General features: G+C 39.9%; 2 protein-coding genes across 2 annotated transcripts; one reads left to right on the top strand and one right to left on the bottom strand.

Moving 5' to 3' along the window:
* LOC117964293 (peptidyl-prolyl cis-trans isomerase B) lies at positions 1–3,630 on the top strand. Its single transcript, XM_034907499.2, has 5 exons — positions 1–203; positions 2,001–2,114; positions 2,365–2,458; positions 2,879–3,063; positions 3,193–3,630. Exons 1-5 carry the CDS (start codon positions 69–71, stop codon positions 3,313–3,315), a joined length of 651 nt encoding a protein of 216 aa, XP_034763390.2. The 5' UTR covers positions 1–68; the 3' UTR covers positions 3,316–3,630.
* Positions 3,631–4,359: 729 nt separating this feature from the next.
* On the bottom strand, positions 4,360–18,288 carry LOC117428420 (sorting nexin-24-like). The gene is made up of 7 exons (XM_034047415.3): positions 17,912–18,288; positions 9,054–9,137; positions 7,591–7,695; positions 6,955–7,049; positions 6,613–6,645; positions 6,068–6,138; positions 4,360–4,852 (listed from the first exon to the last, which is right to left on the bottom strand). The coding sequence occupies exons 1-7, from the start codon at positions 17,975–17,977 to the stop codon at positions 4,710–4,712; spliced, it is 597 nt and encodes a 198-aa protein (XP_033903306.3). The 5' UTR covers positions 17,978–18,288; the 3' UTR covers positions 4,360–4,709.
* Between the last annotated feature and the right edge of the window lie 6,680 nt (positions 18,289–24,968).

Raw genomic sequence — 24,968 nt, 5'->3', positions numbered from 1 at the left:
CCGGATACTCTCTTTTCCTGCCTGGAAGCTGCATTTATCCACGCCACAGCTCTACTTCAGTCTGGTTCATGCTGCGGATCCTAGAGAAGAACATGAAGCTGCTCTTTGCCATCGCCCTGATCGCTGGTTCGGTGATGTTCTTGCTTTTCCCGAGCGGCTCCGATGCAGAGGAAAAGCAGAAAGGACCCAAAGTCACTGCCAAGGTAAATCAATGCATCGACATAACACTACAGGGAGGAATAATTACAACATAGCAGTGTTAAAGAGACAGCGCGGCTTTCTTCAAGTATTGACTCGTCTTCAGCGCATATTCGAAAATACGAGGTTTCTCTTCATTTAAATAAATAATCATATTAGTAACACATTTTAAGGTCGCTTGCTAAATGTCAGCTCGCGTAATCTTTGTGAAATTCAGATTGAAAACATGCAAACTACAATGTAACATGTCACGTGAGCATATTATGTGTGTATGGCTATAGTATTTTCGGTATTATCAGCATATATATATATATATATATATATATATATATATATATATATATATATATATAAAATGGTGTGTGTGTGTGTGTGTGTGTGTGTGTTGCATTTGCATGAGAAATGTCAAATTAAAGGCACGCATAAGAACCACAATAGCGACAAAAATACGTGTGTTTAAATAATGTGGTGTTATATTTGCAGTCTGGTATTGGAGACGTTACACCAACAGCAAATAGGAACAATTAACTTGGTATAACTCTGGATTAAAATAAATAAATAAATAAATAGCGGCCCCTTTAAATGGACCGTGACTGACACGTCGTCTTTTTAGACCTTCAGTGTAACGAATGCATTGTTGTGTCAATCCGCCCTAGATTGAACAGCTTTTACATACATACACACACAAACACAACATTTTAAATAAACATTGAGATTGGCCCGAATCAGTTCACTGAAGTAGACTTCAAATGCATCCTGAATTAATAAATCGGACGAAGTTGTGCTTGCGGCCTAAACATTGCACAACACCATCCGCTCGGCAAAATCACGCATTTGCTTCCTCGGTTTGTTCTGTGTGTACAATTCAAAATGCCGTATAGTACATCCGTCCCTTTAATGCATTCTAGCTATATTCCATCCAGTGAACTACACTACGTGGCCATTTTGTTCTTGATTCTCAGCAGGGCAACACTGAGAGGTCTGTCTGCGGGGGCGGGTTTTATGCTTGAAATATTATAAGCATATTCACAGCTGGTGCATGCATGCTGCATACAGATAAAATGTGGGAATTTGCTCGTCACAATATGAAAGTCAAATGTATATTCCTGCTACAGAACGTACTGACGTAACTTTGCTTTTGTTGTAATTAGCATAATTCCTCCAAACAATCCAAAATACCCGGACCATTGACAGTGTATTTAAACATCTATCGAATTGGGTTAGCGCTATCATTTATTTAAGTAGCAGTTTAAATTTTGTTTTTGAAATTTAGGGTTTACATTGTCTTAAACTCAAAACTTGGGGTTAACTTACTTTCTAATCACCCTGTAAGTGCGGTACCCCAAAAGGCAAGTTACACCCAATACAGACCAAGTACTTTATTTAGGATGGAATGGTAGACTGCACTTCATCCCTTATTTACCCTTGTCAGTAATTGGTTGTGGATCTTCAGTTACATACTCAATAGGGACATTTGAGAATGGATATTATCAAACCACAATGAGAGCAATTTAACTGCATTGTGGCAGAATTCTCCCCCTTCCATGAAAATGCTCTACAAATTTGCAGTATGTTAGAGATGAATTGTAGCTGGTGTGGTTTTCAACTTCCATGAATTGTGTACAACATACTGGATTGCTTGAGAAGCAGATACCAGACATGAGTGCTACAAAGCTCCTGTCGTTCTGCACCAGACTAACGGGATCTGGCTGCACTGGAGCCTACACTGATCCATAGGACTCCACGTCTTGTAGACCTCGTGCTTTGAATCGGAAAGTGACCCAGGTTTGTTCTTGATCCAGGTGTACTTTGACATCAGAATCGGAGATGAGGACGCTGGACGCATTGTGATCGGGCTGTTTGGAAAGACCGTCCCAAAAACTGTTGAGAATTTCGTTACCCTGGCAACTGGAGAGGTTAGTACAGTAGTGCAGCATATCGATACACTAAACATGCAGACCTGGGGATGCAGGGTTGGGGAGTTGAAAATACAAAAAGGGAAAGTGTATTGGAGGACAAATTGATTTAACAGACCTAGAAGTTGGGCTTGTAAAAATGGCGGAGTCTAGACTATTGGTCAGTCTCTTACCAGTTTCCCCCTGCCAGATATCTGATAGTTGTCACTGTTTTTGATATACATGCAACACATTTCTTTTTTGCCCACAGAAAGGTTTTGGATTCAAGGGCAGTAAGTTCCACCGTGTTATCAAGGACTTTATGATCCAGGGTGGAGACTTCACCCGAGGCGATGGGACAGGAGGTAGGTCAAGCAGCTCACCTGGCTGTTGGATTCGTCCTGCTTCAGGAGATAGGGATAGGTGCCCTGTGGGGGGACAAGCTGGGGCACAGTTCTGTACCAGGTGCAGGCATAAACATGCTGGAGAATCTCCTGCGCTGCTCTCCCCAGCAGCTGTTGGTGGAGGGAGGTTATAAAATAGGAGAATCGAAACACAAAAGGAAGTACTAATGCAACATCATTCCCTGAAAAGGGTGAGTGAGCTTGCATGCTTAAAGAGCACTTCCCTTTTAAATATCCACAATCAACCTTCCTATCTACTGCTGATTTGTAAAGCATGTGTATGGAAGAGCCCCAGTGAGTTCCACTTCTGTTTGCTGCTGGTGTTGGGCGTGTGCCTGCTGTATTCAAACCCCCTCTAATCAACCTCCACTATCTTCTCAGGAAAGAGCATCTATGGAGACCGCTTCCCTGATGAGAACTTCAAGCTGAAGCACTACGGACCAGGCTGGCTGAGCATGGCCAACGCTGGCAAGGATACCAACGGCTCCCAGTTCTTCATCACAACTGTCCAAACCCCCTGGCTGGACGGCAAGCATGTGGTCTTCGGCAAGATCCTGGAAGGCATGGTGAGTAATCTCTTTGCTTTGTACTGGAGTCTGCTGTCTATATAATATCAAGCAGCCCACAAAACTGATTTTAAAAGCTACAATTTGGGTTAAAGAAGCTAATGGGGACTCTCGTTTCTTACCTTGCAGGATGTTGTTAAGAAGATTGAAGCCACCAAGACAGACGGCAGAGACAGGCCCCTGAAAGACGTAGTTGTCGCTGACAGTGGTAAAATTGAAGTAGAAAAACCATTTACGATCGCAAAGGAATAGGCGAAAGAGGGTTCAGAAGAAATAGTTCTCCTGGAGCCGTTTCTTTTCTGGGGGAGAGGCAGATTATACCAGTGCCCAAAGGGGTATTTAACACCTGCCCTGTCCTCTGTGGGGCAATGCCCACCCCCACATCTGACCATCGTAACCAAGACAGTGATGTCATCTCCCTGTCGCTCAAGTAATGTCTGACTAGTAAAGGGCTCGCAAGTTTGTGAAAGACCATGGGTCCACTTCCAAAGACATTCCAAAATGTGACTAAACGTGCTGACTTTTTGTAAAGAGCACTCGACAAATTAAAGTTTCAACGTTTTGTTACTGTTTTGTTCCATTGTGGTTCTTTTTCTGCTGACCTGGACATAAATACACACAACTGGAATTTGATTAGGCTTTCAAAAGCGATTTCAGTAGCGCTGCTGGTTAAATTGACCCTCTTTTGAGACATAAATGTACTCTTCCTGTCTGGTTAGCAACTCTGTTCTTTCTAATTCATTCATAACTTTAAACACAAAGTCATCAGCTTTCTTTATTTTTACTACAAACCCTAATTCACAAATTTCAGATCTTTGGGATGGGTGGTTTGTACCCTTTTTCATGTGCTTAAGTAGTTCTGTGACTGACTAGGTGTATTATCTAAAGTTTAGTGCTTAGTAGACTTTTTAAGGTAAAGTTAACTAAGAAATAGCTTTATTTAAATGTATTTTAAAAATTAAAATTTCACACGTTTTGCAGAGTATGTTTGGATCCAGTAATCAAAATACATTGAAGGGAAGGTGCTTGTTTGCCCTCTGCAGTGTGAAATGAAACTATCAGTCAGCAGCTTAGATGAAAATGATTTTCTGCATGTTTTAAATTATATTTAAACATATGCCACCTCAAATTTAAATGTGGAATACTCATTTTGAGCAATCAAGATATTAGGAATGGATTCCATCAAGCACTGGATAAAAAGCTGGACTGCAAAAAAATAAAATACAATAAAACACAGAAGTTAGAGATGAATTATTAAAAATTATGTTTCCCACTGAAAGAAGATGAGTAATAATGTATATGAAAATGACCTTTATTAACCTAGGAGGAGATTCACATTGAAAAATACCACGCATAATAAAACACTCCCCTTGCTTTGCAATACCAGAACACCAAACAGTTGAAGGAAAAAAAATGCTACCTACAATTGTTGAAATTCACAATAATTCTGGTATCAGGCACCTAGTTGGCTCAGTTGTGGGTAACAAAACAATTTTAGTTTTTTCAATAGTGGCCTTTGGGGGAAAATAATTGATTTCTTGAGAAATGTTCCAGTGGCAATGATGCAGTAAGAAAACGGAAGTTTCAGCAGTAATGAGGCCTCCCTCCCCACCCCACAGTGAGAGATCTGCCTCTGACCACCAGGGTTAGCTCGGGGAGGCTTCCGGAGAGGCTGCAGGCTCTGTCTTTGTTGGAGGCCAGCTTTTTGTGCACGGAGTAAAACTGACTCTGATGTCCCGGGGATACAAGCCCTGGAGAACACCATCCACAATCATGTTGGGAAGGAAATCTGCGGAGAAGAAAAGATTCTAAATGTATTGCACAGAGTGTGTGTGCATGTAATATAGGAACATAAGAAAATGTAGAAACGAGAAGGCCATTTGGGCCATCAGTGCTCTTCCGGTTCCTAGTAGCTGATTGATCACAAAGGACACCATAATTTGGTAACCTATTCCATCCCCTCAGCACTCTGTGTATAGAATGGTCTCTTACACTGTCTCCACTTGAACCATGTCCTCCAGTCCTGGTTTCTGCGCTGTGCTCTACTTTCACCCAGTACAGAATTGTATTTGTGCTCAGGTCAATTTCAAATCATTGAATAGATTGCAGTGTAAATGTATGTGTGCTTTACCTTTCTGTGTATAATTTAAGAAATTATATTAAAAATAAAAATGTGTTGAGTATTTAATAGTGCCCTCTGGATCCAGAAGTAGGAGGTAGCCAGGTCCTGCTGTAGCATTCATCAGACAGATCTCTTGAGATCGCAGGACGCATTTCTGCAGGTCTGGACTCAACAGACCCATTTATAGGCACGTTCTTCAGTACCGCCGAGCGAAGCCCCAGGGGAAAGGGGAGGCACTGCTTGAACACAGTCTGTCTTTGTGCACTGAATCCAGGTCCTATCGGGAGAGGTCACCAGGAAAGCTTCAGGCTTTTCCTATCTAAAAGCTTTAGTGAAGTGTACCAAAGTAGTAAAGCATAGTAAAAAAATAAAACTCAATAGTGAAACTTTGCATAGTCATCTGCAAATTGTTTTTTTTTTATACTAGTCAATAGCATAATAATATTAATTATAATACAACTATTATTTGTCTTTATATCAAACCATATAATCAAGGTCGGACCAAAATACAAATCTGCATTATGTAACACAAACTTCTGTGTAAATGGGCTGTCCCTTGCATGACTGATTCATTTGTTCATACAGAATCATTTAAAAAAGCTGCACCTTCCTGTCATTAATGGCTCAGTTACAATGCGAAAACCAGCAGATCTGACCAACTCAGACAAGTTCTGTGTTCTGTTGGCATGCGTGTCCATATCCAGGACTGCATTTAATAAGCAAGCAGCTTCAAAAGACTTAACGACTTTTTTTTTTATTGGCACATGTTTCCACTTGAGTAAGCATCCACTGCACAGTTTAGAAAGTTATGTGAAGCATACTTGGAGTCACTCCCTAAACAGAAGCACCTCCACCCCACTGACTAACCAGAACAGTGTGTACCTGAGCTCTCCTCCAGCATGTAGGGATCTTTAGAGAATCCAACAACACCACGCTGGTGCAGAAGTCTGCAGCTGGAAATAAAAAGAATACACTCAGATTAGGACAGTGATGAGGGTCAGAAAAGGCATTTCTGAACTGTCTGGTACTGTGAGCAGTTCAGTCTCCGTGCATCAAGCCTACACTGGACTGGAGGGAGAACCCGTTCTCTCAGGGGGTGAGGGAGCAGTTCAGTCTCCGTGCATCAAGCCTTCCCTGGACTTAAGGGAGAACCCGTTCTCTCAGGGGGTGAGGGAGCAGTTCAGTCTCCGTGCATCAAGCCTTCCCTGGACTTGAGGGAGCACCCTTTCTCTTAGGGGGTGAGGGAGCAGTTCAGTCTCCGTGCATCAAGTCTGCCCTGGACTGGAGGGAGCACCCTTTCTTAAGCAGTGAGGGAGGGTGCAGTTCAGCACCCCTGTTTTAAAAAACAAATTTCGATTGCTTCTCACACTTGACTCTGTCTTTGGGAACCTTTAGCAAACCGTAAAATACAAAGAGGTTCCGGTTACCTGTAGTCCTCAGAATGAGAGTCGTTGAGGGATCTGAAAATAGAAATGAAGACGACTGTTACACAGTACGGCTATCCTGAACAGTACAGTGCGTCCCAACATAACTAATACTAAGACTGCTGTCCTCAGTAACAGTTGAACAACATTTTATTTTCTTTTACTTTATTTCAAAAACAGCAAAGCTGGCTCAATGTGCAGCGGTCTGGTCACACAGATAGAAACCTGAATTCTAGACAAGCATTCCAGACACAGCAAGCTGCAAGACAGGTCGATTAGCAGTGCTTGGGTTTATTGAGGCACTGCTGGTACTTTACTATTGAGAAAGGGACTCCAAATACTCACTCGAGACTGCAGCTTGTATTCACAGAATGGAAATGCTTCACATGTAGGAAATCCAGTATCTCCTTAGGAACCTCTTTATTGAATCGTAGAACATACTGAAAGATCAGAAGCCAAAATAAAATCAACCCCAGCACAAAGCTTTGCTATTACAACACAGCATTATTCTGTGAACACACACAACCCCTGCCATGGCTTTCAATAGAAAATCAGAGCTATCGGAACATTAAAAAAAGAGATCCCATTTGGCCTACAGCCACTGTATCCACATACAGAGCTCCATATACTCCCCATCCCCAATGTGCTCAATAATTTGTGGCAAAAGGATCTGTAGCAAGTTTCATCTTACAGCACTTGAGTAAAAAGGTTCTTTAGATACTATATGTAAAACCGACAAACTGACGTACAGAAGACAGGATATGAAGTCTCATGATTACTAACTGGAAGATAAGGGGTGAAAACTGTCTGCTCAGTGTATTTTTACCAAGGACCCGACTGCTGAAATTGCTAATACCCAATCATTTTTTGGAAGAAATATAAGCAAAGGTGTGTTCCCCTGCCTGGTCAGCAGTATGAAATCTCTCACTGCCTTTACCTCCCCTGGCTACCCAGCCCTCCTGTTATTAAAGGCGCAGGTACCTGTACATAGTCTTCGAGTTCCTGCCTCCTCTGGTGGGTCGGCTTCTGTCTCAAGTTCGGGTTCCTCTTTGAAGGGAAGTCTGGGGTGTGGAGGATTTTTTTCAGCTGTGGAGGGAATAGAAGAGGGAATTGAAAGCAGTGTCTGATCCACTCCAGAGCTTCTGTCTCCAGCTTTCTCTTGGCGTCTCCCATGGTCCCTTCCCTGCTCACAGTGTAAAGGCTGCGGATGTGCAGCTGTGGCAGTCTGAACTTCAACCACAATTGCACAACGAAGATCAAACTTTCAGCAGGAAGTTGCTAGTTACCTTCCTTGCACTGCAGTTCTTCAAAAATACATTTGCAACTGTTTTTTTGTTGTTGTTTTATATGCTTGCAAGAACAGAGCACACAGTTTTGTGTAAACTAGCCTCATTATTAATTTGTTATGCAAACAGTAATCCTGGTGCGTTATCTGGTTGTAATATATAAAACTGCATCTCCTGTTGCAGGTCACTTTTGGACACAATGGGACAGCAGATCTGACAGTCTGATTGAGAGGTGACAGTAGAAGCTCGGTTGACAGGTGCAAAGTATAATTTGCTAATTTTCCTGAGTCCAGTCATTTTGACAGGGAGAAGTGGTTTTCTAAATCTGCATTTCTCAAATGTTTTCAAGCTGGGACCCTCTTTGAATTGACTGGGGTCTGCTGTGACCACCTTGTTAAAAAAAATACTAATATGTCTAGATTTTTACAGTATAAAACAGGAAATATATTTTAAAAAATGAAAACATTTTTTATTATTCTTAATTCACTTTGATACCACAATTCTACAAAAGAATGGCTGCGATTGATTGAGCAGGTATAGTGTGCAATATGTACAGACAGACTGACATGCTTTCTCTTAAATGCTCAATAACTTAGACATTTGTACCCAAGTTTTATCACAATTTGACACACTGACCTACACTGGGTATCTGCAGAGGATGATGACAGATCTGTTCAGCTGGAGAAAGTGTAGCTGTGTAATATGATGCAAGACCAGACCTTGTGGGCACAACATACCACTTTAAACCACGGTTATCAAAATAAATAACACAATACTGACACCTGCAGTACCAGTATTGCAGAAGTTTTTACTTCTCATAATCATTCAGGGTCTTAACTAGAGATCATTTAAGTTTATACATCTCAACTGTCAAAGGAAAGAACAGTTTGGGCCCCATCTCTTCCAACTACAGGGGGCGGTCAGAGAGCTACAAGAATCATATAGTAGTGTGGGATAAGAGAATGACTCAAACATACAACATGTTTTTTTTTGTGCAACTTTATTATTATTATTATTATTATTATTATTATTTACATTAAAAAAAAAATAAGCGTGACCAATTATTTTAGACACTGTCCTGTGGAATCCCCAGCAAAGATCTGTGACTTCACGCAGACTTGATGCTTTACATATTAATATAATTTTATCAAGTAATACCTTTTTATGAAGAGCGTGGAATTCGCTGTAACGTTTCGATACAAAGTGCTTTCTTCCATTGAACAGGACTTCCACACGGAATACCTACAAAAAAGAAGAGAGAAATCAATAATGTACCTTCGGTGGAAATGGTCCTTTATCTCCCCCTAGTGTTGGATTTTAAATACTACAAGAAAAAAATAGCACAAATCTACACCTGAACAGACACCAAAGCGTCTCATATATTTATATTATATACTTTTTTCTACAGTGTGTTTATACACAACAATGCAAAACTAATAAAACATCGACAACTAAAGACATTTTCAGGCTTTTTGTAGATGGCAAAAATAAATAAATAAATAAATAAATAAATAAATAAATAAATAAATAAATAAATATTGGCTTAATTTTTGATAACGTTATAGTTGCCCAGTTTATTCAGGTATTTGTCAAAAGCTCTGCTGACGTTTCGATGTGATGAAGCATTCTGAGAATTGCTCAAATAAAATTATAACACAGATGGAAACACAGTGCACACAGGATAAGCTAGATTTTATCAGAAACCCTGCTCGCAATTAACAAACATTTTACACCCAGGTTTTGGAAAATAAACCTTTTGATTTATAATAATGTAATAGAATAGTGTACTAGATCACCACTTGCACAATTTTCATTAAAAACTGTTTTTTGGGAATGAAAACAAATTGGACGGTTAACCTCCTGCTAAAGTAAAAAGGCTAACAGTGAACACCACAGGATTCGATTTTAGTTTCAGGAATGTCACACCTTGAGGTTTAGAATTCCAGAACTGGAATATTAACAGAATTCAGCACCTCAGTGGACTCCCTCTGGTGTTCTCAGACTCAGTCCTAGGGATTCACATCACACAACCACGGCACAGTTTAGAACAACTGATAGTGAAAGAAAGAAAGAAAGAAAGAAAAAAGGAGAGAGAAAGAAAGAAAAAGAGAAAGAAAGAAAGAAAGAAAAAGGAGAGAAAGAAAGAAGAAAAAGATTGGGGAGAGAGAAAGAAGAGAGAAAGAAAGAATAGAGAAAGAAGAAAGGAGAAAGAAAGAAAAAAGAAAGATAGGAGAGATAGATAAAGAAAGGAGAGAAAGAAAGAACGAAAGGCGAGAGACAGAAAGAAAGATCTGCATTTTGTACAGAAGTCATTTAGTTCTTCTAGTATGTAAAGTGGTCATACTCGAGGTGGTATCTTTATAATGTGATTATATTAGAAGGAAGGAACCATGTTGGAGACAATTTGAATGTGTTTGAATCTGTGACCAGCTCCCATTGTCCTGGGACCCCTCGGTCTCTTTGGAGCTGTATTCCAATTACAGAGTACCAAACACAAAGAGCCCATTGACTCACACAGGAACTGTTCAAAGAGTCCTCACAAAGCTGGCTAGGGCTCTGAACTGGGCCCCTGTCAGACCTGGTTCTGCTCCAGCTGTGGCAAACAAACACAGTCATTGACATCTCTGCTGCCCGACACACTCCCCAAAAAGGGGGCTAAACTCTTTCAAACCAGCACTGCAAACCTTCAGAGCTTCCCTTGCCATCTTCACTTAGTCAACAGAAATATGATTGGCTGTACATGCACAAACTGGACAGCCAACAAGATCTGACTATTGCTACACAGAAGGTTTTGGAAAAATGTAGTTACCAGCTATCCTGCAATCATCTTTTAGTCTAAAATGGTAGAACAAGCAGCTTTAATGAAAAAGTCTCTTTCAGAAAACAATACAATACTCAAATAAAGAAATCTGTCTCTTGGTAAAGATATGGTGTTGCAGGACAGAATGATGCAGTCAACATGTCAGCACACAGCACACAGCTAGTTATATCTGCCAGCTAATGTAAATACATGGCTCCAGGCAGGGAGTGATCGCTACCTGACACACCTCCGAGACTGCATCCTGGAGACATCTGCTGTGTTCTGGTAGTGTACAACCAGCATCGGTAGTGTACAACCAGCATCGAAGTCATAGCAATCATGTGACACCTTTATAATATCAAATGGGACGGCAGACCAGTATAATTGAAAGTGGATTTTAAATTGTACCAAAGATATGCAAGAAACAAATGTACAGTTTCTCAATAAATTACAAAATATATTCAAATCTAAATGCAATTTATGAAAAGCTGTCGTTTTCTGTATATCCTCCAAATATTTCACAAAACTGTGTAATAAAAAGCAACAGACTGCGATAAGTTTTACTTATATAAAATATAAAGCTGTTGATAAATATTAATAAAACTGAGGAAAAACAAAAAACAAATCTAACATCCAAAAACTGCAATATATTGTATAAAAGGGACCTCATTCCATGTGCTTGTGAGGATTCGGTCAAGGTGGAAGTTTTCATTCCTGTGTGAGGATTTCAGTACCTTGTAATTGCTAGTAATCATTGCCTGGTTGGAGTGTGTTATCTGGCAAATAGGACACAGATGTCGACGCCAGACTGGTAAATATGGAGCCTCTGAATGTGTTAGAGTTAAGTTCACTTTGTCACTTTGATGCAGAATTTAAAGTAACCTTTTGTTTTGTGATGATAAAAATAACCAGTCATCTTCCTGGAAGTCGGGTCACCTTGTTTATTTCGAGTGAAGCTCCCAGGATAGATAACTGCAGTCACAAGGTTTCACCCTACAGTGTCCTTCAGCATTTCACACAGGGATAGCAACATCAAAGGGACAGAAACAACAGTCATGACCAGCGATGTAACCAGACCTGCCATTCTACCCAGGTCAAACTTAGCTTTCAAGCTGTAGCTGCAGTTTTTATATGACTGCTTGGTATTGACTATTCAACCTCCAAATCTATGTTACACAGCAAACCAACAGAGATTAAGGAGTCTTTTGTACTTCACCAGTATTTTTACATGAGCATCAGCATTGATGATGAAAAAAGCAACCAAGGACATGACCTTGATGTCCTCACAGCTAGTTACAGCCATGGCCATGACTCACAGACGGGACGCTCATCTGTGTCATTTTTAGCTCTTGCTGTAGCGTGCTAGACATAGTTTACTGGGTTATTTAATCTTCCATTTCGTGAGCTAAAGTGACAGGTCTTATAAGGGTGAAACGCTGCTGCCAATTTTTAAAATCAGGAGTTTTTGTGAACCAAACAAAGTATCAACAGGGGCATTATGTGACATTTCATTTATGGTCAAATTAAGTAAAATATCCATTCGGAGATTGAAACGGTTACTCTTCACTGGACAACACAGATAATGGAAGTTTAATGAGAAAAGCATACAATACAGCTGTGTGCCAAATATTAAGACAATAACTCAAAGTGTACTGATGCAAAGTTAGATTGTTCCTGAACCATACCCACCATTAAATTTGCCAAATATGAAGTCAGTATCTCTAAGTCTGTCCACCACAATCCCTTGATCTCAATCCAGCTGAGCATGTATGGGATGAACTTGAACAACGCATTCATCATCACGTAGCCAATATCAAGTACAGGCTATAATAAAGTGTCAAATTAAACTAGACTTACAGTCTAGAAAATAAAAAAGTAGCGCTACTGTATTTTCAAAAGTCACCTGCATGATTCTCAAGAAAATAATTTTGAAATTAGCAAGTCAAAAGAGAGCTAGGCAGACTGTTTATATTTCAAAATCTGGTTTACATATTTAAAGCGTGTGTTACATAATATGAAAATATGAGCTTTACGTGAGTGCCCTTACTTTGCACTCGCTTCAAAATTGGGTGCATTTTTAAAACTTACTGCTATCTATCTATCTATCTGCCAATGGGACTTGTACAGTGTTATATTGACAAGTATGTTTCTAGGGAGCAATAAGCTTGTGTGCCTTCCGCTGCTTTGTGTTAAAGTAGAAAGCACTGTAGTTTGAACTACGGAAACTGTATGCAAACAGCACAAGGGAATTACACATATATGCTATACACCCACCATGTTTGGGATTTCTGAAGCAGTCTGATCCCCAGAATGACTGCTGTTACTGTCTTGCCCATTTTGACTAAAAAACTTAGCAAGTGTGAAATGCATATCCTATATAGTAGAGAGCTAATGTCAGAAATGCTACTTGCATTACACATTAATGAGTCATGTAAGGGACACAAAAGTGTGCGCTACATATGTCATGTGTCTCAGTGTTTGTTGTATAGTAACTGTATTTACATATATGACATCCTACTACTTTATTTAAGCAATAACTTTAGGTCTGGTTAAGTGTTACGTGTACAAGGAAAATAAAAATCGACTCCCCAGTAGATAAACCCCCCAAAGCATTGCCTAGGGCTGTTTATACTGGAGAGGGAGGGAGTCTGGTATTCTGAGTTACACGCACAGTCAGCCCTAAACTTCTAGCAATTATAAGACAAGTGCTTTCAACATGACTTAAAAAAAAAAAGAATTTCTTGACACAGGGTGCACATTAGCAGTTAACAGTACCAGTACATCTGTGAAACCATTAGATTTATGAAAATTTTTTATTTTTTTTTTCAAACAACCAGAGATGAATATCAAATCAAAGTACCGGTACTGCTTCTGCATAAGGAACGAGTCTATTTGTAATATTATTTTGATAGCATATAGACAGCTGTTTTTAAATGACAGGTCTGTGTCAGTTTAATAGGAATTATAGACAGGCCCTTTGAAAGTCTGTTCAGTGGCTGAGCTGTGCTGAGGTTTAGAAGTGAAGTCTTTAGGACAGGTTTATCATGTGTAACGGGCAGTGTTGTGACACACTGCTGTTACGGATCCTGTCCAGTCCTCTGTCGATGAGATGAGATGGGGTTAGGTTAAATGCTCTAAAATCACGACTAAAGGAGCCTGGCTCTTTTGCACTGAGGTTGGGTTGTCGGTTCGAGCCCAGCCTCCACCCTGTTACACATACACTAGGTTGGCATATTGTAGGATATCACAGCTTCAAATTCCTATTGAAGTAGATGAGTCAGTCATTTCAAGTGTGATTGCACAGCAGCTTTACAAAGAATGTAAGAGTTTATTCAGTTCCACCAACACAAGAATCACAAAGCAGCAGAGCAGTCAGGGGCAAGCTATCGGCACCCCTGGTTCAAGCTGGTTTTCAGCTGGGCAAGCTTGACAGATTTATCTACAGTAAAGATCATTAAGAATTCCTGACAATGGATCCCGAGACTCAGCGTTTAAAAGTGTTCTGCCAAAATAAATTACCATCGGGTATTTCTAACGTTTACCTTTTGTGGATATAAAGTTTTGGGTGTGGATCTTTTTCACTGCATTGCACTGTACTTTTTTTTTGTGGTTCTGCCCAACTAAATATTTTCATTTACACATAACATATTGAACTCTTTCAACACTGCCGACCTGTGTTACAAGCCTTTTGTGTGCAGCGTTCACAAAACACTTGCACACAAAAGTAAACGGCACATTTTTCAGTTCTTACTGTCTCGCTCTCTCGTTCCACCTCTGAACACCCAACAATGTTCAGCCAAAGCTGGGGGTATTTATATTACAGCACAGGGATTAACAGGGTATTAGTTACCTAGTTTATTCCTCTGCCACATTCAGCACGGGGTTTCACACATACGTGCTCAACAGCCAGTTTGTCAATAATCACTTGCTGTTGACCACGCATTCTCACGATTTTATCTGGATTTTAACCCCATCCAGGCTGTCAAACCATAACAATAAAATGGCGTGTTTTTACACATAAACAATACGTTTTAAATAATAATAATAATAATAATAATAATAATAATAATAATAATAATAATAATAATAATAATAATAATAATAATACATATGCACACAGGGGCGGGAGTGTACCTCATCACAAGGGCATTCATTAGTTTACTGTTCTACAGTGTTGAGTGGAGTTCTCTTTCCTAGAGCAGTCTGCAGTGTTGAGGGGAGTTCTCTTTCCTAGAGCAGTCTGCAGTGTTGAGTGGAGTTCTCTTTCCTAGAGCAGTCTGCAGTGTGGAGTGGAGTTCTCTTTCCTAGAGCAGTCTGGAGTGGAGTTCTCTTTCCTAGAGCAGTGTGCAGTGTTGAGGGGAATTCTCTTTCCTAGAGCAGTCTGCAGTGTTGAGGGGAGTTCTCTTTCCTAGAGCAGTCTGCAGTGTTGAGGGGAGTTCTCTTTCTTAGGCTTGTATACCGGTCGGCAGTGTTGAAGGAATTCAATATGTTTTGTATAAATTAAACTATTTAGTTGGGCAGAGCCACAAAAAAAAAAAAAAAAAAAAGTACAGTGCAATGCAATGAAAAAGATCCACACCCAAAACCAACCTTATATCCACAAAAAAAGGTAAACATTAAATACCCTATGGCAATTTATTTTGGCAGAACACACAAAACAAAGTAACTCAATTACGTAGGTGTGTGTCTGTGTTGTAAAACGACCAACACCACAAAAGGGAGGCCAGCAACAATGCCCAAAGGGATTCCATTTTAAAATCTTGTTGGGTAAAATTAAAAGGTGAAATAAAAACACATTATTTTTTTTTCTTCTGTAGGTCATTAAAAAACTTTATTTTCACTTTGACACAGGTGAAGCTAATTTATCCAAGTGAACCTCCTGTGTTTGTGGTAAAAAGGGGCCTACCTGAGACCACAGTTACCAGACTAATTCAGACTAACACAGGAACTAGGACCAGAAGACGCAGTTGGAAATAAAGTGGAGACTTTGGACAGTGGGTTGGAGACGATTCTTTGCTGTAGAATAATGAACGACTATTAGATACTGTGAAGAGGAGAGTTTTATCCTTCCCCTGTTTGAACGTCGGACAGCTTCTGTTCATTAAAAAACGTAGTTGAATCTACCCATATTCTTTAGATGCCAAAACCATGCAAACAATACAAACAGATTCATCAACTACACACCTACTGAAAAACAATGCCTAAATCAATATAGAATGCATTTTTGTTGCAAAAAGAAGGTGCTGGATTCATTCTGTACGGGTTGCAGGTGGGAAATGATAAATCTCAAATCGCACAATGTTGAGATTCTATGAGCAAGTTGTACAAAGGACCATCTCAGTTACAAGGCAGTCTCTGTTCCTGCAAAAGCTTTGAAATACTTCCGCTGTAGAACAAAACAGCTCCTCTGATGCCACACTGAAATACAGAGCCTTCCTGGAACGCTGTTCAGCTACTGTAGTGGGCTTTCCACAAAGAGAAATCCCACAATGCACCTGTCTAATCAATTTGAAATGGCTTTCTGATTTTAAGTTTTAACCTTAAAAACAAATCTGCAGCTTACATTATACCTTCTCACTGGTATATTGCAGCAACAGCGTGGGCTGGAACTTCAGCTAAACAATAAGGTCCTGAATGTAGCTTTTACAAGAACTGTTTCAGAATGCCTCCAAATTGAAAGGAGAAATGGTGCTGGTGGGGGGTTACTGTATTAGTAAGTGTAACTCTTCATTTGCATATACCTATACAATAAAACACGTGTTTTGCATATCTAGCTACTTTCATTTGGGACGTGTAATGTGATCCCTAAACTACACAACAGACAGGAGCAACATATGGGATCTATGGGAGCCTTTTCTTTAACTAGAGGAGTCCAGTCTGGTTCTTTTCACTTTGTTTAGTGCGAGCAGCTGAGCTTGGTTTCTGACAAGAGAGAAAGAAGGATTTGAAGTACACAGTACAACTTCAAAATTTCATTTTCCATATAATCCGTTTGCTTACTTTAATTCACAGACAACAAAAAAAAAACATATTTAAAAAGAATTGTGTGATCTCCGAATCATTATTAGAACCCAATAAAACCATAACTTATAACCACAACGCAATGTATATAGCAATGAATAGCAGGGGGACTCGTCGTTTCACTTGTTTCACAACATCTAAAACAAGACTTGGCATACGTAAACAAACTGGACAATCAACACCTGTTTTCTGCTAAAGTACATGAAACTATTAAAGAATGCAATACCGAGCTTCATAAGAAATCAATTTGAACTAAAAATTAAATATACGTGTAAGTGAATTACTTTCTAATGGAAAGCGCAAAGCGCAAAGGACGACTTATCCCGTTGCAGTAATTAATAATAATAATAATAATAATAATAATAATAATAATAATAATAATAATAATAATGTGTTTATTTAGCAGACGCCTTTATCCAAGGCGACTTACAGAGACTAGGTGTGTGAACTATGCATCAGCTGTAGAGTCACTTACAATTACGTCTCACCCGAAAGACGGAGCACAAGGAGGTGAAGTGACTTGCTCAGGGTCACACAGTGAGTCAATGGCTGAGGTGGCATTTGAACCGGGGAGCTCCGGGTTACAAGCCCTTTTCTTTAGCCACATTGGTGGTACTGTATCGGGTTTCAGGAATAATATAAAATACGACATCAATCCAATTAAATAAACAAAACACTTGCTTCAGGGCGTTTTCTGTCGTGTTGGTTGCTTAGACGTTTGCACGGAAAAAACTTTTGAGTGGTGTTATATAAAAACGAAACGGGAAAGTAGAAAAGATAAGGCAATTAAAAGTATCATTAAGCACAGTGGTAACTGTTTCAAGCTGAATTTTAAGATTTTAATTTGGAACCGCTACAACAAAGTTACTTTGTGTTGTTTACAACAACAAAAAAGTATTATTCATATAATTTGAAAAAAATAAAATCGCATTTTAAACTAAATAAGTTAAAATAAATACCTAATTAAAACATATAGTAAATCCAATTAAAAATAAATAAATACATAAATAAATAGATAAATATTAGATTAATTAGTTTTACCGGGTTTTGGATAATTTGAGTTTACTATACTGAATGGAATATCCATGTATCCTATTATACAAAACTAAAGATATAAGATACGTTGGCCACCCGGCAGAATGACCAGTCTTGTTCAGTAATGTAATCAATATTTTTCATGGTATATTGCACTTACTGTACGTGTTTTGCCAGAGCCTTCAACAGCGCTGTTCTCTAATGACGGGATGTAAACTTCAATCATTGCGGGGTTTAACAGACAGCTGATCCAATCGATCTGTCAATAATGAGAAAGCCAGCGGAGAGTCTGGTGGGGGCGCAGATTCGGTGATGATCAATCCAGCCTGTGTTTAACAATTCACTCGGTTCTTCCCCCGGTATTTTATTTCACAGCTCCAAAATATATGTATTGCCCCCGCTCGCCCGTGTGCCAGGACCTCTCCACCACGGTCCTTGCCTCTTCTGAACAGCTCGGTAATGCTGGAGACCAGATTGACAGATTGTACGCGAAGCGCAGCTGACCGATTCACTACAAACAGCACAAGCTCTTGCTCTCTGCTGAGGTGGATCGAATTCAACACCCACTCCAAACTCCACCTCTTAACAAAACTAAATTACAGGATACGCACGCATAGAACGAGCGATTCAAGCTACAAATACCCGTAAAGCTTGTATAAAGTCAATAGGTCTATTGTAAAACTATACTGTTGATGTATTTATTTTCGCTTACAAAATAGCTCTACCAAAGAGAAATTAAAGGGGTATTTAGGCAAACCCCTGATCGTGTTTCTTTAGACTGTTTAGACCCTGTATTTTCACATTGAATTGCCATTTATCCTGCTACAACAGTGTAGATACACTCCCCCTGAAGCAGGTATTAGGATCCCACTTGACACCTCTCCTGTGTGAAGTGAATGGAGTTTCGTGTTTCAGATGGGGTTTGAATACCTTTATCCCACGAAAAAAGGTCAAACACAGTGAAACATCAGACTTAGGTGAATTAGGATACACCGGACAAAAGACCCTCTAGAAAATGTGCCCATTATAACTGAAACAGACTTGCAAGTAGCAACATAGCAGAAAAAAGAACAAACCACAATACATTTGTATAGCATGTCACACATACGATTGCCACACTCAGCCTATTTAAATACAGATTTAAACAGTATACACAGAACACAAATGCAGCAATTTGAAAGTTACATTAAAACCCACTAAGAAAGCCTTTTTATAAAAGTGCGTTTTTAGTCTTGACTTGAAAACTGTAACAGTCCCAGCTTCCCTGAGAAACGAAGGCAGAGCATTCCATAATTTAGGAGCTCTACAAGAAAAAGCCCTATCTCTCGTTTTGCTAGGAATAACCAGCAGCCCTGCATCCTGTGATCTCAGAGTGCTGTTTGGAAGATACAAAGTCAGTAACGCCTGCAAATAACTAGGTGCTAATCCATTCAGGGCCTTGTAAGTTAACAGCAAAATCTTAAAATCAATTCTACACTGCACAGGGAGCCAGTGTAGAGGCCAAAACAGGGGTAATATGTTAACTGTTCCTGGTTTTAATCAGAATTCTAGTGCTGGTATTCTGAACAAGTTGCAAGCGGGATACCACATGTTTTGGGACACCAGAAAAAAGTGCATTACAAGAATCAATTCTACATGAAACAAAGGCATGCATTAGTCTCTTGGCATCGGATATGGAATAATTGGTCTATATTTCTCAAATGGTAAAGAGATACTTTAGTAACTTCCCTAACATGAGTCTCAAATGATAGAGATACACCACACAGGTACAGCAGCACCTTTCAGACCGATTAGGAATGTTTTATCTATTTATTTTACAGCCGCATTACAAAGTAGGCAACTTGCTTTAAAACATGTCTAATATCTTCTTAAGAAAAACAGTTGAGCACCTTCTTTCATTGAAATGAAATGTCATTTTTACAGCTTTGGAAAATCTTTCCATCAGGTTTGCATTTTCCTAAAAGCACAATGTGTGCTTGTTTCTGAGTTATGACCTCAGCACCAACTAGAAAGAAAACTCCACTACAGAGCAGCTATTACAAGAACTTTCCATTTCAGGGTTTTCATTTTTCCAACCTAATCTCACCAATCTAGTAGATTCTTCATGTGTCTAACCAAGCCCCTTTTCATACTTCTTACTGGCTTTATTAACAGGATTACTGGTCCCACTTTTATTGTGCTGGCAACCTGGTGTTTCTTCAGTGGTGTCTATGTTAAATCTGAACATGTCAATATTTAAAACACCTCGTACCTCTTTACTGCAGATCACATGATCTGATTGCCGCTATTAAAACATTTCAAAAGCCTAAAACATTTATCTGTAATACAATGAACAAACTGGTGATGGTCAAAACATTTGTCTACTTGACAAGACGTATTCTAAAGGACCTGTTATATTCAGAATTGTGTTTTTGTTTTTAAATGGGTGCTCCTCTAAAGTCAACATCCAGTCGTGGCACATTCTGTATGTGTTTGAAACGCTCCTCCAAAGTGAAATCATCACGAACTGACTCTTGTTTCAAAGTGTTGCCATTGTTTTACAGCACTGTGCTGCTGTGGGTGTAACAGGGACCTCAGAGCTGCCCCTTGTAATAGGAATCCCCCCTTCGGGGCTGTATCTGGGACTGCTAGCGCCTTGTTGTCACTGCAGACCAGATGGTGCAGGCTCGCCTGCCATTTGTTATCATGCAAATACCTTCTAACTGTCATTGCTGGGTTTCACTTCTTGTAGTAGATAAAGCAAGAAGCTGTGGAAGGGATGAGGTTAGAGGGGTTAGGGGAGCAGCGGCAGAGAGAGGACAGAGGACGGGAGTGCGAGGACAGAACAACAGGGATGTGAGTGACAGTCATAGCAGGACAGGTGAGACAGATAGGTACAGTAGTAGTCGGAGCAGGAGTGGTGGGGGGGAGGGTACAGACCTGTCTAGTAGTTGGCGTCTTCCAGAGCGCTGCAAGGTTCGGATTTTCTCCAACAGCCTTTCCTCGCTGGACTCCCACAGCTAGACTCCCGGCTCTTTGGAAGAGAGGCTGTTCGGTTGGCTGCCACTTCTTGCTGGCGCACAAATAGGCTAACTGTCTATTATAGTAAACTGCGCTAAAGACAATACTTAAGCAATACAATAGTTTCAATGTACTTCAAGAGTTGGAATGAGGCCTCTAGTAGCCACTGGGAGAGATTTGGAAAAGGTCCTCGCTCGGACTGCCACAGCTCAGACTGCCCTCGGACGGCTGGTGCTTAGAACAACAGATTTTTTTTCCTACCATTTCCAATATACTGTATATAGTTATTGGATCATTTATCAATGCTGCATGTGCATCTTGCATAATAATACAATCAATGACCGATACAAGAGACAAGTGTGTTTGTTAAAACCGTCACCAGCTACCTTTCTGCTTTAGATTGAAACATTAGACCGATAGGACTTCCAAGTAATTTTAAACAAAAAGTCTTTCCGAGCACCCGTTATTTACCCCGGTAGTGTAAGCAAGCCCTTATACACAAAACAGTTACACTGGTGGTGTTCTTGAAGCGCAGTCACTAAAAAACACATAATCCTGGTTATTAATCTACATTTATCGGAGGCTATTTGTGTAACTCATCGCTGAGGAAGACTGTATTAAGAATGCAGAGCAGCCAATAACCTTGGTGGATAAGAAACGTAAACTGTATTTATAAATTAGCCGGTAACAAAAAGCATGGGGAAAAATCGCCAGGATGGGAAAAAGCAAGATACTGGCAATGAAGGATTTGGCAGCTTTATTCATCTGAAGTTTTGTTTTTTTACAGCTGCTACCAGCACACATTTCATTGGGATATCTTGGTTCCGATTATAGGTCAGTTCCTAAGGGTTAGTTCCTGTTTGTGCAAAACCCGATACACGTGACATCAGTGTCAAGGTTAGATTAGAGCTCAATTGAGGATCTAAACAACAAGGAGAATACAATTAGTGAAGATAACTGATATTTCATACTAGAACCAAGTTGCTCTTTGTGTTGCATAAGAACCACGCTTATAACAGCACAACTTAAATAAGAGAATCTCATCCAATCAGAATGCAGAAACACAAAACAATCCACACCAGTCTGACTCACTTAAAAACACATCAACAGTTCAGACATAGCTGAATAATTAAGAAAAAAAACTTCATTTGTATGGCCAACATCCTCCACTTGATTTGGGTGACTCAGTTCCCTTTATCCTGTATTCCTAGCAGTATACACAGTGACTGAAGTGGTTTGCAGAGTGCTGATGACTCTTTATGAGTTTCATCAAGGCATGAGTCAGTCCAAAAACTATTGGCCTCAGCAAGGAGAGATGATCTGTCACATGTTACAAAGAGCTATATTTTACAGTATTTCTTAAATATTTGGTTTAGCTGAAAATGACCTAAATATAAGACTTAAAGTGTAAGTAGTGGGGTTCTAAAAAATATAATGTTATAAGTCCCCACTTGTTGCTACAACTGTTTAAATAATGTACCTGTAATGGCCGCTCTAGTGCACTGGGGTTTGAGATCAGTCCTCTAAACCACTGCAGGATTTAGAGGAATGTGGGCAATAATCCTAACACTATTAGTGCACTAGAGCGGCCATTTCGAAAAGAGCTTTGAAACAGACTTTAAAGTAATAAGTGTAAAAGTTGTCCGAATGTTAAAAATGAAAAGAAACATTACAGGTACGTTATTTAAACAGTTGTAGCAACATGTTATATTTTTTAGAACCCTGTTACTCTTTAAATATACATATATGAATCTGAAGTTCAATAAATACCTAATTGCAGATCTATGAAATACCTCTGCGACAGTGAAACATTATTGCAATCCTGTATAAAACCAAAGGGAATGTTACTGATTGTGAAACTGGTTAAACATGTTGTGGGGCACGGTCTTTTGGTGTGAATTACATACTTCCCAATATACATTTTGCACCCAATATAGCAACAACTGACCTTACAATGTATAACCCCACCCCAAAAAACTAAAATCAGTAGCCTGGCTCTTTGAGGGATTCAGTATATATCTCTAGCTCTGAAGCCAGATATCGAATTCTATTAAATAGAAACTTTGCACTCGAGATGACAGTTGTGAGGAGCTCAGATGCACAGCCATTTCATGGACTAAATCCTGAGCTGAGTGAAAGCTACAGACTCAGCAAAGCCAGGGATCATGTGCAGGAACGATAGACAGGAAACAGCCCGACACTACCCCTACCCCTCTCCTCTCCACAACCATTCATTAAACAGAGTCACGCTCCTGCACACAGACGCATGGCTGAAAATGCTAGACAAGCAAAAAAAACACTTACAGACAACCCTTTTTTGGGGGGAGTAAAAAAAATACCTCTTTAGGTTTCAAAATTGCCTTAAGATTCTCATGTTCTTCCAAAAAAAAAAAATCTATAAGGCTTTAACATAATTTCACCGTTACCACACAAATAGCATCATAATGTTTTCTACTGCCATTTTTTTTTATCATCCATAACTAATAAATCCTCTATAGGACTGAACTGAGAAATACTAAAAGAAGCCACTATATTTTACAATTTAAAAGGGAATAAAGACACTAAAAAGTAAATGCTTCTTTTTAATGTTTACCTACAACATTTACAAAAAGTGAGTAAACCTTCCAATGTGCAGTACTGAGAATATTTACAATATTTACAAAAGGTTTATTTCAAAAGGTACTAGTTTTCCCCTGAGGTCTTCACTCTTGTGTGACAGGACACAAACTGTTTTGAGAACCTGAACAAACACTTTGACTCATGGTTAACTCGTTTGGTTTTCTGTTTGTTCACGGTCTCCTGTGATGTTGTGCCAGGGTTTGTCTGTAGCCATCTGAGAGCTGGCCCAGGTTTTAAAATACAGAATCTGGAAGTATACGCAAAGTCAAACAGAAACGGTTTAGCGGCTGTAATCTTCATGTCACTAAAATTCAGAAGCACAACTATTTCTATTTATTGTTTCACACATGAAATATTGAAAATAGCTGAAATAAACATTTGAAGTCGTTTTGGACACATAACATATATTTCATTGATAATTATACCATTTATTCCCCATTGCTTTATATTGAGAAAAAAATTGCATCTTCTAATGAGGTCATTATACAACAAAAGTAACACAGTGGGTGCGTTAAGTAACCGAGTGGCTCAGAGAGAGAATTTTTCCACTCACTCAGATCACAGATGAAATCTGCTCTGTAGCGCTCTGAGCCGCTCTGGAGGAGTGTTATTGAGCGTGTTGTTAAGTGGGTTCTGTCACTGAGCTGCTCTGGAGGAGTGTTATTGAGTGTGTTGTTAAGTGGGTTCTGTCACTGAGCTGCTCTGGAGGAGTGTTATTGAGCGTGTTGTTAAGTGGGTTCTGTCACTGAGCTGCTCTGGAGGAGTGTTATTGAGCGTGTTGTTAAGTGGGTTCTGTCACTGAGCTGCTCTGGAGGAGTGTTATCGAGCTTGTTGTTAAGTGGGTTCTGTCACTGAGCTGCTCTGGAGGAGTGTTATTGAGCGTGTTGTTAAGTGGGTTCTGTCACTGAGCTGCTCTGGAGGAGTGTTATTGAGTGTGTTGTTAAGTGGGTTCTGTCACTGAGCTGCTCTGGAGGAGTGTTATTGAGCGTGTTGTTAAGTGGGTTCTGTCACTGAGCTGCTCTGGAGGAGTGTTATTGAGTGTGTTGTTAAGTGGGTTCTGTCACTGAGCCGCTCTGGAGGAGTGTTATTGAGCGTGTTGTTAAGTGGGTTCTGTCACTGAGCTGCTCTGGAGGAGTGTTATTGAGCGTGTTGTTAAGTGGGTTCTGTCACTGAGCTGCTCTGGAGGAGTGTTATTGAGTGTGTTGTTAAGTGGGTTCTGTCACTGAGCTGCTCTGGAGGAGTGTTATTGAGTGTGTTGTTAAGTGGGTTCTGTCACTGAGCTGCTCTGTAGGAGTGTTGTTGAGCTTGTTGTTAAGTGGGTTCTGTCACTGAGCCGCTCTGGAGGAGTGTTATTGAGCGTGTTGTTAAGTGGGTTCTGTCACTGAGCTGCTCTGGAGGAGTGTTATTGAGCGTGTTGTTAAGTGGGTTCTGTCACTGAGCTGCTCTGGAGGAGTGTTATTGAGCGTGTTGTTAAGTGGGTTCTGTCACTGAGCCGCTCTGGAGGAGTGTTATTGAGTGTGTTGTTAAGTGGGTTCTGTCACTGAGCTGCTCTGGAGGAGTGTTATTGAGCGTGTTGTTAAGTGGGTTCTGTCACTGAG

Source organism: Acipenser ruthenus, chromosome 21 (genome assembly GCF_902713425.1).
Source record: "Acipenser ruthenus chromosome 21, fAciRut3.2 maternal haplotype, whole genome shotgun sequence".
NCBI classification, from domain to species: domain Eukaryota; kingdom Metazoa; phylum Chordata; class Actinopteri; order Acipenseriformes; family Acipenseridae; genus Acipenser; species Acipenser ruthenus.
Note: the sequence above shows the minus strand (reverse complement) of the source record. Positions and strands in the feature narration are given on the sequence as shown.

Coding starts and splice junctions, on each gene's coding strand:
- LOC117964293 (XM_034907499.2), top strand. CDS start 69: ATGCTGCGGATCCTAGAGAAGAACATGAAGCTGCTCTTTGCCATCGCC. Junction 2,115..2,364: donor TTACCCTGGCAACTGGAGAG/GTTAGTACAGTA, acceptor TTTTGCCCACAG/AAAGGTTTTGGATTCAAGGG. Junction 3,064..3,192: donor GCAAGATCCTGGAAGGCATG/GTGAGTAATCTC, acceptor CTTACCTTGCAG/GATGTTGTTAAGAAGATTGA.
- LOC117428420 (XM_034047415.3), bottom strand. CDS start 17,977: ATGATTGAAGTTTACATCCCGTCATTAGAGAACAGCGCTGTTGAAGGC. Junction 7,696..9,053: donor TCCACGCTCTTCATAAAAAG/GTATTACTTGAT, acceptor TTCCCTCCACAG/CTGAAAAAAATCCTCCACAC. Junction 6,139..6,612: donor TCTCATTCTGAGGACTACAG/GTAACCGGAACC, acceptor TTTTATTTCCAG/CTGCAGACTTCTGCACCAGC.